The sequence below is a fragment of the Rhinopithecus bieti genome, unplaced genomic scaffold, assembly GCF_001698545.2.
Source record: "Rhinopithecus bieti isolate Rb0 unplaced genomic scaffold, ASM169854v2 scaffold_2432, whole genome shotgun sequence".
NCBI classification, from domain to species: domain Eukaryota; kingdom Metazoa; phylum Chordata; class Mammalia; order Primates; family Cercopithecidae; genus Rhinopithecus; species Rhinopithecus bieti.
Window position 1 is genome coordinate 4,204,029 of NW_016804136.1, and position 15,584 is coordinate 4,219,612.

The 15,584-nt window shown below is 40.4% G+C and overlaps 1 protein-coding gene across 2 annotated transcripts in view; it reads left to right on the plus strand.

Moving 5' to 3' along the window:
• GOLGA4 (golgin A4) overlaps nucleotides 1-15,584 on the plus strand; it is a 119,677-nt gene that overhangs the window by 22,753 nt on the left and 81,340 nt on the right. The window contains exons 3-5 of one of the 2 annotated variants that reach the window (XM_017866582.1): nucleotides 350-448; nucleotides 6,993-7,058; nucleotides 12,372-12,683. In XM_017866582.1, coding sequence (XP_017722071.1) covers nucleotides 350-448; nucleotides 6,993-7,058; nucleotides 12,372-12,683 — 477 coding nt within the window. The remainder of the gene's footprint in view (nucleotides 1-349; nucleotides 449-6,992; nucleotides 7,059-12,371; nucleotides 12,684-15,584) is intronic. The other variant, XM_017866586.1, reaches the window with a different exon arrangement.

Here is a 15,584-nt window from a genome sequence, read left to right on the forward strand (position 1 = left end):
GCCCATGTATTGTTGTTAATTGATACTGATTTTTATAACAGAGTGCCAGGCACTCTGTGTGCAGTGGTTCCTGTTGCATATATCATTTGTATGCCAATAAGCAAGTTGTTTATAGGTTGAATTTTGAGATCGTAAACTGATCACTCATCTCCATTCCTGATCTTTTCCAGCAGCTTATTATTTCTGTGGGTGGGATGGTGGTGGGGTGGTGGTGGTGATGGTGGTACTGATGTCCATTATAGTGTTATGCATGCTGCGTGGTGAGAACACTTTGCAACATGCCATTATGATTTGTTTTTCATCATTTGTTTTATTTTTATACTTTTGCTTATTACACTGAATGAGACAGCTACTAGCCGGGATGATAGCAGAGCCTGCTTTTCTCTCTGAGTATACTATCTTTGCTTTGGATTCCTCCAAACATCCTAAAACACAGAGTGACAGTGTGGTGAGTCCTTCCACCGCTTTCTGCATTCCCTTTGTGGGGAAGCAAAGTAATTTGGCCATGTAGAAGCAAATCTCTTGTTACTTGCCACTTACTATCTCTCAAAGTATCTTCAGTGTCCTGTTGCTAACCCTGCTCTAAAAAAAATCAGAGAGTAAATTGCTGAATTCTGATGGCTGGTGTGCTTCCTGGTAGCTTTTTAACTGCAACAAAATAACACTGTTTTGCTAATGTAGCTACTTTAGTAATGAAGCTGCCTTCACTTATTCTAACCTCTTTTTTTCCTAGGGAATGTTTGTTCATTAACTAAAAAAAGGTATGCAGTGCTAGATATCTCTGTTCTACTATTGATGGGAGGTTAAGAATATTTTGAGATGTGACTTACACTTTTAGGGGAAAAATTCGTTGTTATGTAAATCCATAATTAAACAGCATTGAATAGGTGGGTAGATTCTACTGTAACAGATAATTGCATCTTATTTCGCAATTACCTGTTTTTTATATATTAAACATCTGAAAGAAGAGAATTGTCTCATTTGTTTTCAACTGACTGATGTCACATGGTTTTGAATCCTGTATGTAATTTCATTTTAGGAAAGTGGATATTTTCCTGTTGAAAGTATCTGGTAAGCTCATAATGTAGCAAATTAGAATTTAGAGATGTTTGCCCAGTAAGGATAGCCTTTGGTGTTAAACACTGACTGAACTGCGATTGAGGTTTTTCTTTCTTTTTTAAAACATTTTCCCACAAATCTACTAATTACAAAAACAGAAAGTTTACAATGGAGAAATGTGGCAAACACCATCAGATTGAGGTTTTTCTAAACAATAAGAATTGATTTAACTTAATTAGGTAGCTGGTGATGGAAGTAGTACATTTCTGTACTTGAACCATGTAGCCAGTAAAGACTTGGTATGCATATGGCCAGTAGCAGTCTTAAATTACTTTGTAAACTCAGTTTTAGGAAAGAAAACAGCTAGGGAGATAATGGGATTTCTAGTGATGCCTTAGCTTGGGTCTCAGGGAAAAGTGGTCTCTCCTTGGCTCTGGCTACAAGTAATATCTCATAGTTCTTAAAAACTGATTTGGGAGGGAGTCAGAAGTTCCAGTTAGAGAGACTTACTGATTTACTGTTTTGTTTATTTATTTATATATATTTGTTTGTGTGGGGTCTCATTCTTTTGCCCAGGCTGGAGTGCAGTGGTGCAGTCACAGCTCAGCTACCCTATACCCCTGGGCTCAAGCAGTCCTTCTTCCTCAGCCTCCCAAGTATGTGGGACCACAGACATACACCACCATGCCCGGCTAATCTTATTTTAATCTTTTTAGAGAGACAGTCTCACAATATTGCTCAGGCTCATCTTGAATTCCTGGCCTCAGGTGATCCTCCTGCCTCAGCCTTACAAAGTGCTGGGATTACAGACATGAGCCACTGTGTCTGGCCCAATTTACTTTGAAAAGCATAAAATGATATTGCTTTATATTTTCATGTAGTAGTAATAGAAGCTATTAAAGAGAAAAAAAAATAGAAAAGGTTCTCCTAGGGCCACTTCCGTAAGTACGTAAAAAGTCATTTGTATTGAGTACTTACTCTGTTGTTGAAAATGCTATTAATGTTCAAGTGGAGGCTTTAGAACTTTTTTTTTTCTTTTGAGTGAGAGGGTCTCGCTCTGATACCCAGGCTGGAGTGCAGTGGCCCGATTTCGGCTCACTGCAACCTCTACCTCCTGAGCTTAGGTGATCCGCCCACCTCAGCCTCCCAAGTACCGGGACCACAGGTGCATGCCACCGTACCTTGCTAACTTTTCTATTTTTAGTAGAGATGGAGTTTCGCCATCTTGGTCAGGCTGATCTCGAACTCAGGTTCAAGCAGTCCACCTGCCTTGGCCTCCCAAAGTGCTGGAATTACAGGCCTGAGCCACCACACCCAGCCTAGTCAGAAACTTATTTCTCCCAATGGAACAAGGGAAACCATAGCGTAGCCCATATTAGAATAAAAATTTAGTGAGGGTCTAATCCATTATAGGCTCGCTAGGTACTGACTTTTCCTTAGGTAAGTTTTTTGAAAAATGCAGCTGTTTACCCCAAATTCTAAAATTACTATAACCTTGGTGCTCAGCAGTCAATACAATGGTTGTTGAAAGATTGAAACAATATGTAATTGAAGACAAGCCTGGCAGGGAACCTGTGTGTGCTTTTAAGTTGAATATACTTTAAAGGAGTTTTTATCTGATTTTCCTCAGTAGAAAGTATTGGTGAGTTTTGAGTATTGACATGTATTGAGCTAGTTCTGCAGGCACCTCCCTAGGAGAAAGCCTTCAGATGAAGCAATTGCATAAGGATTTAATATACATTTATTGAGCCCTTACTACTAGTCAGGCAGAATGTTAGGTCATGGGGACTAAGATGAAAATGGTAGCGTTCTCACCATGGGACGCGTTTACCTGTGTAACAGACTTGCACATCCTGAACATGTACCCCTGAACTTAAAAGCTGAAGGGAGAAAAAAAGAGAAGAAAATGTAGGGCTCTGTCCTCTGAGAGTTTATAGTTTACTTTGGAGGCAAACATGTCCACGTACACTGAAAGTACAAAGGAATTAAGGCTTCATAGAAAAACACACACACACACACACACACACAGGCATAAGGAATGTGTTAGCCTTCCAGGAACCATATAAAGCTTCACATACAGAGCTTCACAAAATTTGAAAGCTGAAAGATGAACAGAAGTTTGGCAGAAATGGAGAAGGCATTACAAGTAGTGACAGGTCTCTAATTTTACTTCTAGAGATTCCTAATGTAAATTTACAGGGCAACTTAGGCCAATACTTTTCATAAGCTGTCCTGCATTTACTTAGATATGTGGTTTAATACAGAAATTGAAATACATATGTGGGGAGAAGTTTTTAAATGTTGTTCTCTGTGTGTTTAATAGGGTGATATTTCTGACAATTGTAGGGTAGCTGGTTTTTTGTTGTTGTTTGTTTGTTTGTTTTGAGGCGGAGTCTCGCTCTGTCACCCAGGCTGGAGTACAGTGGTGCGATCTCGGCCCACTGCAGTCTCTGCCTCCCAGGTTCAAGTGATTCTCCTGCCTCAGCCTCCCAAGCAGCTTGGATTACAGGCACTCGCCACCATGCCTGGCTAATTTTTGTATTTTTAGTAGAGATGGGGTTTTGCTGTGTTGGCAAGGCTACTCTTGAACTCCAGACCTCAGATGATCCGCCTGCCTCGGTCTCCCGAAGTGCTGGTATTATAGGTGTGAGCCACTGAGCCCGGCCAGTGTAGCTTTTTTTTTTTTTTTTTTTTTTCTTTTTGAGGTGGAGTCTCACTCTGTCGCCCAGGCTGGAGTGCAATGGCGTGATCTCGGCGCATTGCAGCCTCCGCCTCCAGGATTAAAGCGATTCTCCTGCCTCAGCCTCCCCAGTACCTGGGACTACAGGTGCATGCCACCACGACGATTTTATAAAAAATATAATTTTTGTATTTTTAGCAGAGATGGAGTTTCACGATGTTGGCCAGGCTGGTCTTGAACTCCTTACCTCAGGTGATCCACCTGCCTCGGCCTCCCAAGGTGCTGGGATTACAGGCATGAGCCACCGTGCCAGCCCAGTGTAGCTTTTTTATATGGACCACAATCATGTGTCAAGTCATTTACTTCAAACAGAATATGGACTCTTGCTGTTCTTCCTCTTAAGCTAAATATTTTAGGGAGCCCCTTCATTTCCTTTCTCCATAATTGGTCCATTAATTTTCAATATATTAACTGGCCAAGAGAATTGTTGATCTCTGTAAAGTATATTTTGTATTTTATGCAGTTGTCCCCAACCTTTTTGGGACCAGGGACTGGTTTCGTGGAAGACGGTTTTTCCATGAACTGGGGGCACAGGGATGGTTTTGGGATGATTCGAGTGCATTACATTTACTGTGTACTGTATTTCTGTTATTATTACATTGTGATATGTAATGAAGTAATTATACAACTCACGACAATGTAGAATCAGTGGGAGCCCTTAGCTTGTTTTCCTGCAACTAGATGGTCCCTTCTGAGGGTGATGGGAGACAGTGACAGATCATCAGGCATTACATTCTCATTAAGACCACACAACCTAGATCCTTCACATGCGCAGTTCACAGCAGGGTTCATATTTCTATGAATATCTAATGTCATCACTGATCTGATAGTAGACAGAGCTCAGGTAGTAATGCGAGTGATAGGGAGCAGCTGTAAATGCAGATGAAGTTTCGCTTGCTCACCCACCGCTCTCCTGCTGTGTGGCCCCGTTCCTAAAAGGCCATGAGTTGATACTGGACTGTGGCCCAGAGATTTGTGACCCCTCTTCTACAGTGTGTAGTATGTTACATTTTTAGACATAGAAGGTATTCATTGTGATGTTACATGGATAGGTGCCGTGTATACAACTGGAAGATAAAAGTTAATTCCTATGTTCTCCCAACCTTTCTTCCCTATCTAACTTTAAGGAAATGTCTTAGACTGATAAAATTTGATAGCTTTTTATTAGAGGGAAGAGGAGGTACTTAAAGTTTGTCTTTATTAGGGAAAAGTTGAAACATATTACAAAAGTGGAAATAGTGTTGGTACAAGAACCCCTCCCCATATCCATTACCCAATGCCAATAATTAATAACTCATGGCCATCTTGTTTTATCTATTACCCTACCCCCACACTTCCCTGACTACACCACTACCATCTTGCCTACTTGTGCAGCTCCCCCTGGCTTCCCCACTCCCACCCCATTGGGTATTTGAAGCAAATTTCAGAAGTTCTGTTCCATCAGTAAACATTTTGGTACATATCTCTAAAACAGTGCTTCCCAACCTCCAGGCACAGGTCCGGCCCGTTAGGAACTAGGCTGCACAGCAGGAGGTAAGAGGCAGGCAAGCAAGTGAAGCTTCATCTGCATTTACAGCTGTTCTCCATCACCCGCATTACCACCTGAGCTCTGCCTCTTGTTAGATCAGTGATGATATTAGATTCTCATAGGAGTGCGAACCCTGTTACGAACTGCGCATGCAAGGGATCTAGGTTGCGTGCTCCTTATGAGAATCTAATGCCTGATGATCTGTCGCTGTTTCCCATCACCCCCAGATGGGACCATCTAGTTGTAGGAAAACAAGCTCAGGGCTTCCACTGATTGTATATTATGGTGAGTTGTATAATTATTTATTACATATTACAGTCTAATAACAATAGAAATTGGGTGCATAATAAATGTAATGCAGTTGAATCATCCCAAAACCATCCCTGCACCTCTGGTCTGTAGAAAAATTGTCTTTCATGAAACCCGTCCCTGATGCCAGAACTTGGGGACCACTACTCTAAAAGATAAAGATATCTGGGCATGGTGGCTCATGCTTGTAATCCCAGCATTTTGGGAGGCTGAGAAGGGCAGATCACCTGAGACCAGCCTGGGCAACATGGGGAAACCTTGTTTCTACAAAAAGTACCAAAATTAGCTGGACATGGTAGTGCACACCTGTAGTCCCAGCTACTGAGGTGGCTGAGGTGAGAGGATCCCTTGAGGCTGGGAGGTTGAGGCTGTAGTCAGCTGTGAGCATGCCACTGCAGTCCAGCTTGGGCAATAGAGCAAGACCCTGTCTTAGAAAAAAAGGATTAAAAAATTTTAGCCACAATATTATTTATCACACCTAAAAATTAGTAATTTCTTACCTTCAAACTACCTAATCAGTGTTCAAAAAGTAGAAAATACCTTTGCAAAACTGCAAAATGCAAGATGTAACTACTGAAACATAGTGGCTGGCATTTGGTGGAATGGTTTTGTTTAAAACATGAAAGTTATTTTATCATGAGTTACTTCTATAGTTCTAACTAATTTTAGTTAGTGAATTATAAATGCAATGTAGAATTTTGAACCTCAAAGAATCTCATCTAGTATCATGAAATCTATGCTAGTATGATGTAATCAGTAGAATGTTGCTTAACTGGGAGCCTTTGGCATACCAACAGAACAGAACAAAACAAAAATCCTTCACATCTGTAAGAAGAGGTTTTAAGTTCTTCTGAAAATTATCATTATTTCATTTAGATTGCTAACTTCAAATGAATGAGGCATTACCATTTCTTGCTGTCAATATATTTTTCAGAGCTTAGCCCGAATAATTTTGAGTATTATTTTATTGTAGGAAAAAATTGACATTACTTCCTTTTCTGGATAGTTTTCTGTTTGAGTGAGATTTGTTCATTGATTCCCTGATGTTGATTTTGTTATGGGGAAAACTGGGGACATAATGAGAAGAGGTATGTGACTAGCTTGAAATAGGTTTTGCTACATACTAATCTTTGCTGTTGAGTTCTATGTATTACAGCAAAATGAATTTTCTAAAATACTTATCATACTACAGTAGTTTTGCCTTGCATGAAAACATTCTAATAAATGAACAATTACTAATTTTGTTTAGTAGATAAATGTATCTAATAGGCCTTGGTGTATGGGCTTTATTCTTAACAGTTTTAAACCTTTAGTTTTTTGTTCTTTTGCTTTACAATGTTTCTTTCTTTTTCTTAGAATGCATCTACTCATGCCTCGAAATCTCCTGACGGTGTTAATGGAAGTGAACCAAGCATTCCTCAGGTCTGTTACTAATTGTTATTTTAGAAAATAACAAGTCATTTCAGAGTGTTGATTAGTCTATATTAATTATTAGCATCTGACTTCACATTGAAATGGTGATGTCCAAATATTCAACACAGTGTATATGGTAAATACAGGTTTGCTCATGGTTTCTTGGAAAAAGTTTTAAATGAAAGCAGGATTGTATTATTTCTCATTTTAAAAATTAATGCGAAGCCAGGCACTGTGGCTCATGCCTGTCTGTAATCTCAGCACTTTGGGAGGCTGAGGTGGACGGATCACTTGAGGCCGAGAGTTCAAGACTAGCCTAGCCAACATGGCGAAACTCTGTCTCTACTAAAAATAGAAAAAGTCAGCCGGGATTGGCACATGCCTGAAATCCCAGCTACTTAGGTGGCTGAAGCATGAGAATTGCTTGAACCCAGGAGGCATACGTTGCCGTGAGCTGAGTTTGTGCCACTGCACTCCAGCCTGGGCGACAGAGTGAGACTCTGTCCAAAAAAAAGAGGACAATAATAATTATGAGAAAGTAAAACTTTTGAAAACTGTGATCTGAGTTTATAGTTATAAAAGATCATGGAGGTAGCCATATTGAGAGACATACTGAGATATATAAGGTGGAAGGGGAATATGAAGGAATGAGATCTTTTAAAGTATTCTCTAAAGTGTATTTTACTACAGAGTTTAGGTTGTCCTTGATTTTAAAAAGTTACTTATAGAGAGGGGCTCAAGTCTTTTTTTTTTTTTGAACCCTTCCAAAAAAGAAAAAAAAAAAAATCACTGTGATAGCAGGCTGGGTGCACTGGTTCATGCCTGTTATCCCAGCACTTTAGGAGGCCGAGGCGGATGGATCGCTTAAGACCAGGAATTCGAAACTGGCCCAGCCAACATAGCGGAACCCTGTCTCTACTGAAAAAATACAAAAATTAGCTGGGTGTGGTGGTATGCATCTGTAATCCCAGCTATTCAGGGGACTGAGGCATCATAATTGCTTGAGCCTGAGAGTGGAGGCTGCAGTGAGCTGAGATTGTACCACTGTGCTCCAGCTTGGATGACAGAGTGAGACCCTGTCTCAAGGAAAAAAAAAAAAAAAAACCTTGTGATAGCAGTGTTGGAGATGAACATTTGTTTACTTTGGTTTTAGTGATGACTATTATCATTATCCTAGCTGTTCTTAGTAGTCCCTAATGTAAAATAGTAGTATTTCTAATTCTGCGAACCCAGGGCATGAGTCTAGACAAGTTGATTTATGAGCTAAATGATTCGTGAACTAAATTACGTAGACAAAACATTCGGAAGTATTGTCTAACAAATGTTTAAATGAGCTTCCCAAACTCCGTGGATGGGTGTCATGTGAGCTTAGATCCTCATAACTGTCAGTGAGGCTGGTCAGGTTCTGGGGACAGCCCAAGTCCCTAGGTCTGTTGACTCTGGTCTTGAGCAGCCACTCCAGTTAATCCCAAATTCTCTACAAATACATAATTTTCTATAAGTTCCATGAAGTAGGGGTAAAATATTGGGAGGCATCAGTCTAAACAGCACTGTACTGAACATATCCAGTGATCTTTAAATAATACTATTACAGAGTATGATTTAAAATGTATATTTTCTTTTCTAATTTTTTTGAGACAGAGTTTCACTCTTTGCCCAGGCTGGAGCGCAATGGCGTGATCTCGCCTCACTGCAATCTCTGCCTCCCGGGTTCAAGCGATTTTCATGCCTCAGCCTCCCAAGTAGCTGGGATTGCAGGCTCCTGCCACCACGGCAGGCTAATGTTTTGTATTTTTAGTAGAGACAGGGTTTCACCATGTTGGCCAGTCTGCTCTTGAACTCCTGACCTCAGGTGATCCAGCCACCTCGGCCTCCCAAAGAGCTGGGATTACAGGCGTGAGCCATCGCACCCAACCTGAAGTGCGTATTTTCTTCTCTCATGGAATAGTCCAAAAAGACTATAGTTATGAATGCAAAAACTTGAATGAGTCAACTTTATAACAAATTCAGAATTTTAATTTAGACAAAGAATGAATGTAGGTGATATTCAGGAAATAAGCTCACTGAGGGCTTTGTGCTTTCTTAAATATTACAGGTATTTTCTTAAAAAATAAAATGGTATTTATTGTATACTGTGTATTAGACATATATGAAACATTTTACATATATGATCTCATTCATTCTCATAACAAAAAGATGCCTTCCCTCAGTTTTTTTTTTTTTTGAGACAGGGTCTCTCTCTGTCACCCAGGCTGTAGTGCAGTGGTGCGGTCATAGCTCACTGCAACCTCAAACTCCTGGGCCCAAGCAATGCTCTCACCTTGGCCTCCTAGGTGACTGGGATTACAGATGTGAGCCATCACATTTGGCTTGTTTACTTTTATTTTAAACAAATTTCTGAAAAGTTGATTTTGGGTTTAGCAAATTAAAAACAGTGTATATACATGAAGCGAGGGGGAAATGCTTACTATGTTTGAGCATATTGACAGCAGCAGGAAACCATAGTTCACAGCAAGGTTGAAGACGTGGTAGAAAGCACACCCTAGAGTTCTTAAAACATAGCAGCCTGTGGACCCTCTTATGTCTGGGGCAAAGTATCCTACACAGATTGAATATCCCTAATCCAAAAATCTGAAATCCATAATGCTTCAAAATCTGAAACTTTTTGAGTACCCACATGATGCCACAAGTGGAAAACTTCACACCTCACCTCGTGATGAGTTGGAGTCAAAACACTGGTGTACAACATAGTTTATTCAGCGTTCCCAAGGGAAAAAAGACTCTCCCCACCCTCTAGCTGTAAGATTATCTTTTCCAGGCATACCCAGATTCTCTCATACAAGCATGTCCACAAAGGGTTACACAGTGGCACATGTGCAGGCCAGATGGCGCCAAGGACAGGTTCCCCATGATGCTCCACATGGGCCCAAGACTTACGTGCTTTACTTGCTGTGTTTTTTTTTTTTTCCTTCTTCTCTGCTCTGTTGTATAAAGATTTGTTGAAAATGTCAAAAAGGCCTTCAGAGGCCCAGCATGTTGGCTCACGCCTGTAATACTGGCATTTTGGGAGGCTGAGGTGGGCAGATCACCTGAGGTCAGGAGTTCGAGACCAGGCCTGCCAACATGGTGAAACCTCCTCTCTACTGAAAATATAAAAATTAGTCTGGTGTGGTGGCATGTGCCTGTATTCCCAGCTACTTGGAAGGCTGAGGCACGAGAATCACTTGAACCTGGGAGGCGGAGGTTGCAATGAGCTGAAATCACGCCACTGCACTGCAGCCTGAGCAACAGAGCAAGACCATGTCTCAAAAAAGAAAAAAAAAAAACAAAAATTAAAAAACCATCCAGCAGAATGCCTCCCCCTCCCTAGTGGACCCATTTCCTGGTCCCTCAATTGCTTCTGGTGTTTCTTCTTACCTAAAAAAAAAAAAGAAAATATAGAGTAACTTTTCAATCAAAACACAGCATCGTAGATAGAGACTGAAAGCTTACCATTGTTTGTTGTTGCTGTTGCTTAACAGCTATTACAGATATTCTGATGTTACTACTGTGCTGCTTAGTTACCCTGAACACATTTTTTTTTTTTACTGTGTTAATGGTATGTCATATATGTATTTCTTTTACTGTGAAGTACTTATGGATGAATAAGCATAAGAAAATTATTGCTTATCAGTAGCATGTAAGTTCAGTGTCAGGAATGATGGTGGTGCCAGACAACCACAGATTGTATTTGTGGCTGAAATTGTGACACCTTTGCTTTCTAACGGTTCAGTGTGGACACTCTGTTTCATGTACAGAAATGATTAAAAATATGATATAAAATTACCTTCAGGCTATGTGTATAAGGTGTATATGAAACATAAATGAATTTCATGTTTAGACTTGGGTTTCATCCCCATAGCATCTCACTATGTATATGCAGATATTCCAAAATCTGGTTCCAAGGTTTTTGGATGAGGAGTACTTAGTCAAAATGAGTTCACAATATACATGTTGTTTTATAATTTGACCTTTCCCATTTAATAGTATATCTTGAACTTCTTTCCATATATTATTATTTATTTTTAACTTTTTAAAAAAAATACTTTATAGCCCAGGACATACTTTTCAAGTTGCCTTGGGGAGTGCTTTCCATATACTGTAATTTATAAACTGTATCCTCTAATGATAACCATTTGGGTTATTTCCAGTTTTTACTCTTTTAAACCACCTGTGATATATCTGGGTGTATGAAGGGCATGGGGCATATCATCTGCTCTTACTCCTACCTTGCCCAGTATTATTAAATCTCTAGAATCTGTGAGCAGAACATTTCTGTTTTGGTTTTTTAAACTCTAAACTGAAGAGAATCTTTTTTTTCTCCTGTATTTTTTGCCTCCTCATGATGTCAGATTCCCTGGAGTATTTCATTCCTGGCACCTTTGAGATCATACAGTGACCCTGTTGTTAACTAATGAGAATGAGTTTCTAGGAGACATCGTTGAATATTGACTGCTGTGACCTGAACAAAATAATACTGCTTAGAACAGTTAGTTGAATTAGGTCATATTAGTTTTCATTGTGACTAAATTAATTTGTTGTTATTCTAGTTAATTAGGAGGACAGGTCTTGCTTATCACTGTCTAACATTGGAGTTACTGATCTGTGCAGAGGGACTCTAACTCAGACCTTTCAACTGTCCTCCATGATTTGTTAATGCTTATTTTTATTCCTAATAGACAAATGGTAAGTAGAGCAGAGTTGGCTGTTACTAGTCAACTCTGCCTCACGTTCCCTTATTAAAGTGGGTTCATTACATATTACCCTCCCCCTGCCCCAATTCGCCTCTTTTCTTGAGAATGATCAAGCATCACCACATCCATAAAGACCCTCTAGATAAAGCCCACTTGAGTTCAGTTACACACTTCACATTTCATGGTATATACCTACATTTTAGACACTGGGATGCAGATGGTCACTACCTTCAAGGATCTTACAGTTTAGTGGATGAATCCTCACAATACACTTGTGAAGTCAGCTTGGAAAGTACTGCTTTTTTCTTTCTTACAGATGTGCAAACTGAAGGAAAGTGACTTACTGAAGGGCATTCTATCTCTAGGTGACAGACGTGGGACCTGCACCCCAGTCCTCTGACTCCAGGTCCAACAATTTTTCAGCAATAACCAAGTGTCTTGTTTTTCAGAAAACAATGTATTATGTAAAATGTCGGGAATATAAATTCAACTTGTTAGAACTTTTATAAGATTATTGCTGGTGATAGGGGTAATAGAAGTCTAAATGTGTGTATTTTAATCCACACATTCTGTTGGGTTTTGGTTGCAGGCAGGTGACACACAGTCTTTTGCACAGAAGCTCCAGCTGCGGGTGCCCTCCGTGGAGTCTTTGTTTCGAAGTCCAATAAAGGAATCTCTATTCCGGTCTTCTTCTAAAGAGTCTTTGGTACGAACATCTTCCAGAGAATCCCTGAATCGACTTGACCTGGACAGTTCTGCCAATTTTGATCCACCCTCCGATATGGATAGCGAGGCTGAAGACTTGGTAGGGAATTCAGACAGTCTCAACAAAGAACAGTTGATTCAGCGGTTGCGAAGAATGGAACGAAGCTTAAGTAGCTACAGAGGAAAATATTCTGAGGTAGGAGCATGATCTTTTTGCCTGTACAAAAATTTCTTCCTCTTGTTCTCTAATTCATATTACTGTATTGCTTTACTCCTGTGATTGGCTAAACTGTTAATTCCCTGGATATATCCTGGTTACTAATGGTATGTAGTTTGTGGCAATATTTAGTTAAAGACTTTCAGTATCTAGTTAAGTAAAGACAGTGGCCCTTTGGCAAGACTCTTGGTAAAAGTTTGGAAAAGATTGTTGTCTGTAGCCTTCTGGTTCTTATATTCTGTTCCCCTCTCCTTTCGTAGTCCCTCTGTTCAAGGTCACTTGAACACCCAGTGTGGAGTTCATCTTCTGTTCTCATATCCTCTCCTTTATTCCTCTCTAACTGATGCGACTCCAAAATGACCTCGTCTGCCAACGAGCTTCCCATTATTACTGACTCTAAAATTGTTTTAGGTAGCCTGATTATCTGACAGATTTGGTTCATTCTCATTGTACTTACATTTAAACCTTTGCCTTGGATCAATCTTTTCATTGCTAAACCTGTGAGAATGACACTTTCTGTTTGGTCTAAGGGAGGAAGGAAGTCAATGCTAGTCCATTTCGCTTTTCAGTCCTTTAGGAGTGTAGCATCTTCCTTTCAGGCTAAATTTTATTTGTTGCCCTCCCTCAATTCCCTCTGCATCCTATGCAGTTAAAACAGTTCTTTCTCAGGAAAGCCTTTTTGGAGTAAGTTGTCCATATCTTTTTGTTTGTTAATCTTAAAATGTGTAATGTCTTATGGTTTGTAAATCACCGTTGTAGTTAATTTTAATTAATGAATACTGAAGTTCAGAGTCAGTATGTTAAAGATGGCTGTAACTTCTGTTTCCAATTATGACTACAATGTGAGTAATTTTATCCTACAACCAAAAACAAAACAAAAACCCAAATGAAATATACAAGATAAGATATCTTTTTAAACTATGAAGTGCTGACAAAATAGGAAGCAATTATCAGGCTTAAATATATAGGCTGGCTGGAACCCACCCAGAGATATAAACAAGGCATTAAAGCCATGTATGTCATGAGGCACTTGTAGAATCAAGCACCTTTTTCCTTTACATTTTTTTAACTTTTATTTTTAAATATCTACCAAAGTTAATAATGGTCATGAATCTTTTAGTCTTGTTTCTTCACTAACTTAACCATGGCTTTTAAGTTTGAAGCTGGAGTAGTAGAATTTAAATATGCTAGACACTGTGTATTTTATATTTATTTGTTGTTGTTGTTGTTGTTTTTGAGACAGGGTCTCACTTTTTTGCCCAGGCTGGAGTGCAGTGGCTCAAACACGGCTCATTTGGAGCTTCAACTTCCTAGGCTCAAGCGATCCTTCGGCCTCAGCCCCAGCCCCCTCACGTAGCTGGGACTACAGGCGCACACCACCACACCCAGCTAATTTTTGTATTTTTTCGTAGAGATGAGGTTTTGCTATGTTGCCCAGGCTGGTCTCGAACTCCTGAGGTCAAGCGATCCTCCCGCCTCAGCCTCCCAAGGACTGTTCTTATAGGCATGAGCCACTACACCTGTCCTGTGTATTTTATATTTATTATGTCATGTAATATTGTACCATTCCTATAGATGTTAATTAGCTCAGTTTTGTAGAAAAAGAATTGGAGAGTCATAGTAACTTGCTGATGTTGCCTGGTAACTTGCTTATGGTCGGACAGGTTGTAGTTGCAGAGTCTGGATTTGATTTTAGGTCTTTCTGGTTGTTTCTAGTATTCTGTGCTGTCCCAGAGTCAGGCAGCTTAATGGGATCAAAAGAACTCATAGACTTTGTCTCTACCTCTCTTTGGCATTGTTAGTGCCTAGGATGAAATAATGTTGTAAATGACGTCTGATTCTTGGGTTACTCTTCCACACACACCCCCCTCCACCTGTTTTTTGAGCACCATTTTCTTTTATCTTATTTTAGTTCAGGGATACATATTCAGGATGTGCAGGATTGTTACACTGGTAAATGTGAACACCATTTTTCTGTTTTTTGTGAGATGGAGTCTCACTCTGTAGCCCAGAGTGGAGTTCAGTGGTGTGATCTCGGCTCACTGCAACCTCTGCCTCCTGGGTCCTGGGTCAAGCAGTTCTCCTGCCTCACCCTACAGGCATGCGCCACCATGCCCAGCTAATTTTTGTGTTTTTAGTAGAGACAGGGTTTCACCATGTTGGCCAGCCTGGTTTCCAACTCCTGACCTTGTCATCTGCCCACTTCGGCCTCCAAGAGTGCTGAGATTACAGGCGTGAGCCACTGCGCCCGGCTGTGAACACCGGTTTTTTGTCTGGTGTTATGATAATAGTAAGCGGAGAGTCCTGGTCTTAGGCAGAATTTTGTTTTTTACATTCTTTGTTGCTAGATTCACCTTCCATTGCTGCTTTTTTTTTGAGACAAGGTCTCACTCCTTCACCCAGGCTGGAGTACAGTGGCGTGATCACAGCTCCCCTTGCAGCCTTGAGTTCCCAGGGTTAGGTGATTCTCCCACCTCAGTCTCCTGAGTAACAGGGACCACAGGCACACACCACCACGCCTGGCTAATTTTTTTGTATTTTTGGTAGAGATGGTGTTTTGCTATTTTTGCCCAGGCTGGTCTCCAACTCCTGGGCTCAAGCAGTCCTCCTGTCCTGGCCTCCCAAAGTGCTGGGATTACAGGTGTGAGCCACCATGCCTGGCCCTATTGCTGCCTGTCTTTTGATTCAGGATATCACTAGTGGCATTTGGGACACACAGCAGCCTTCCAAGGTAAATGGCAAAGCTGTAATAGGGGATGCTTCCTCTTAAATCTGCAGCTTATCTCTTTAGCACTTCCAAAGTAGGATCCAAAGAATTCACTGGAGCCATGTACTTAGCCTTCAGATGAGTAACTTTTTTTTTTTTTAATTATAATAGAG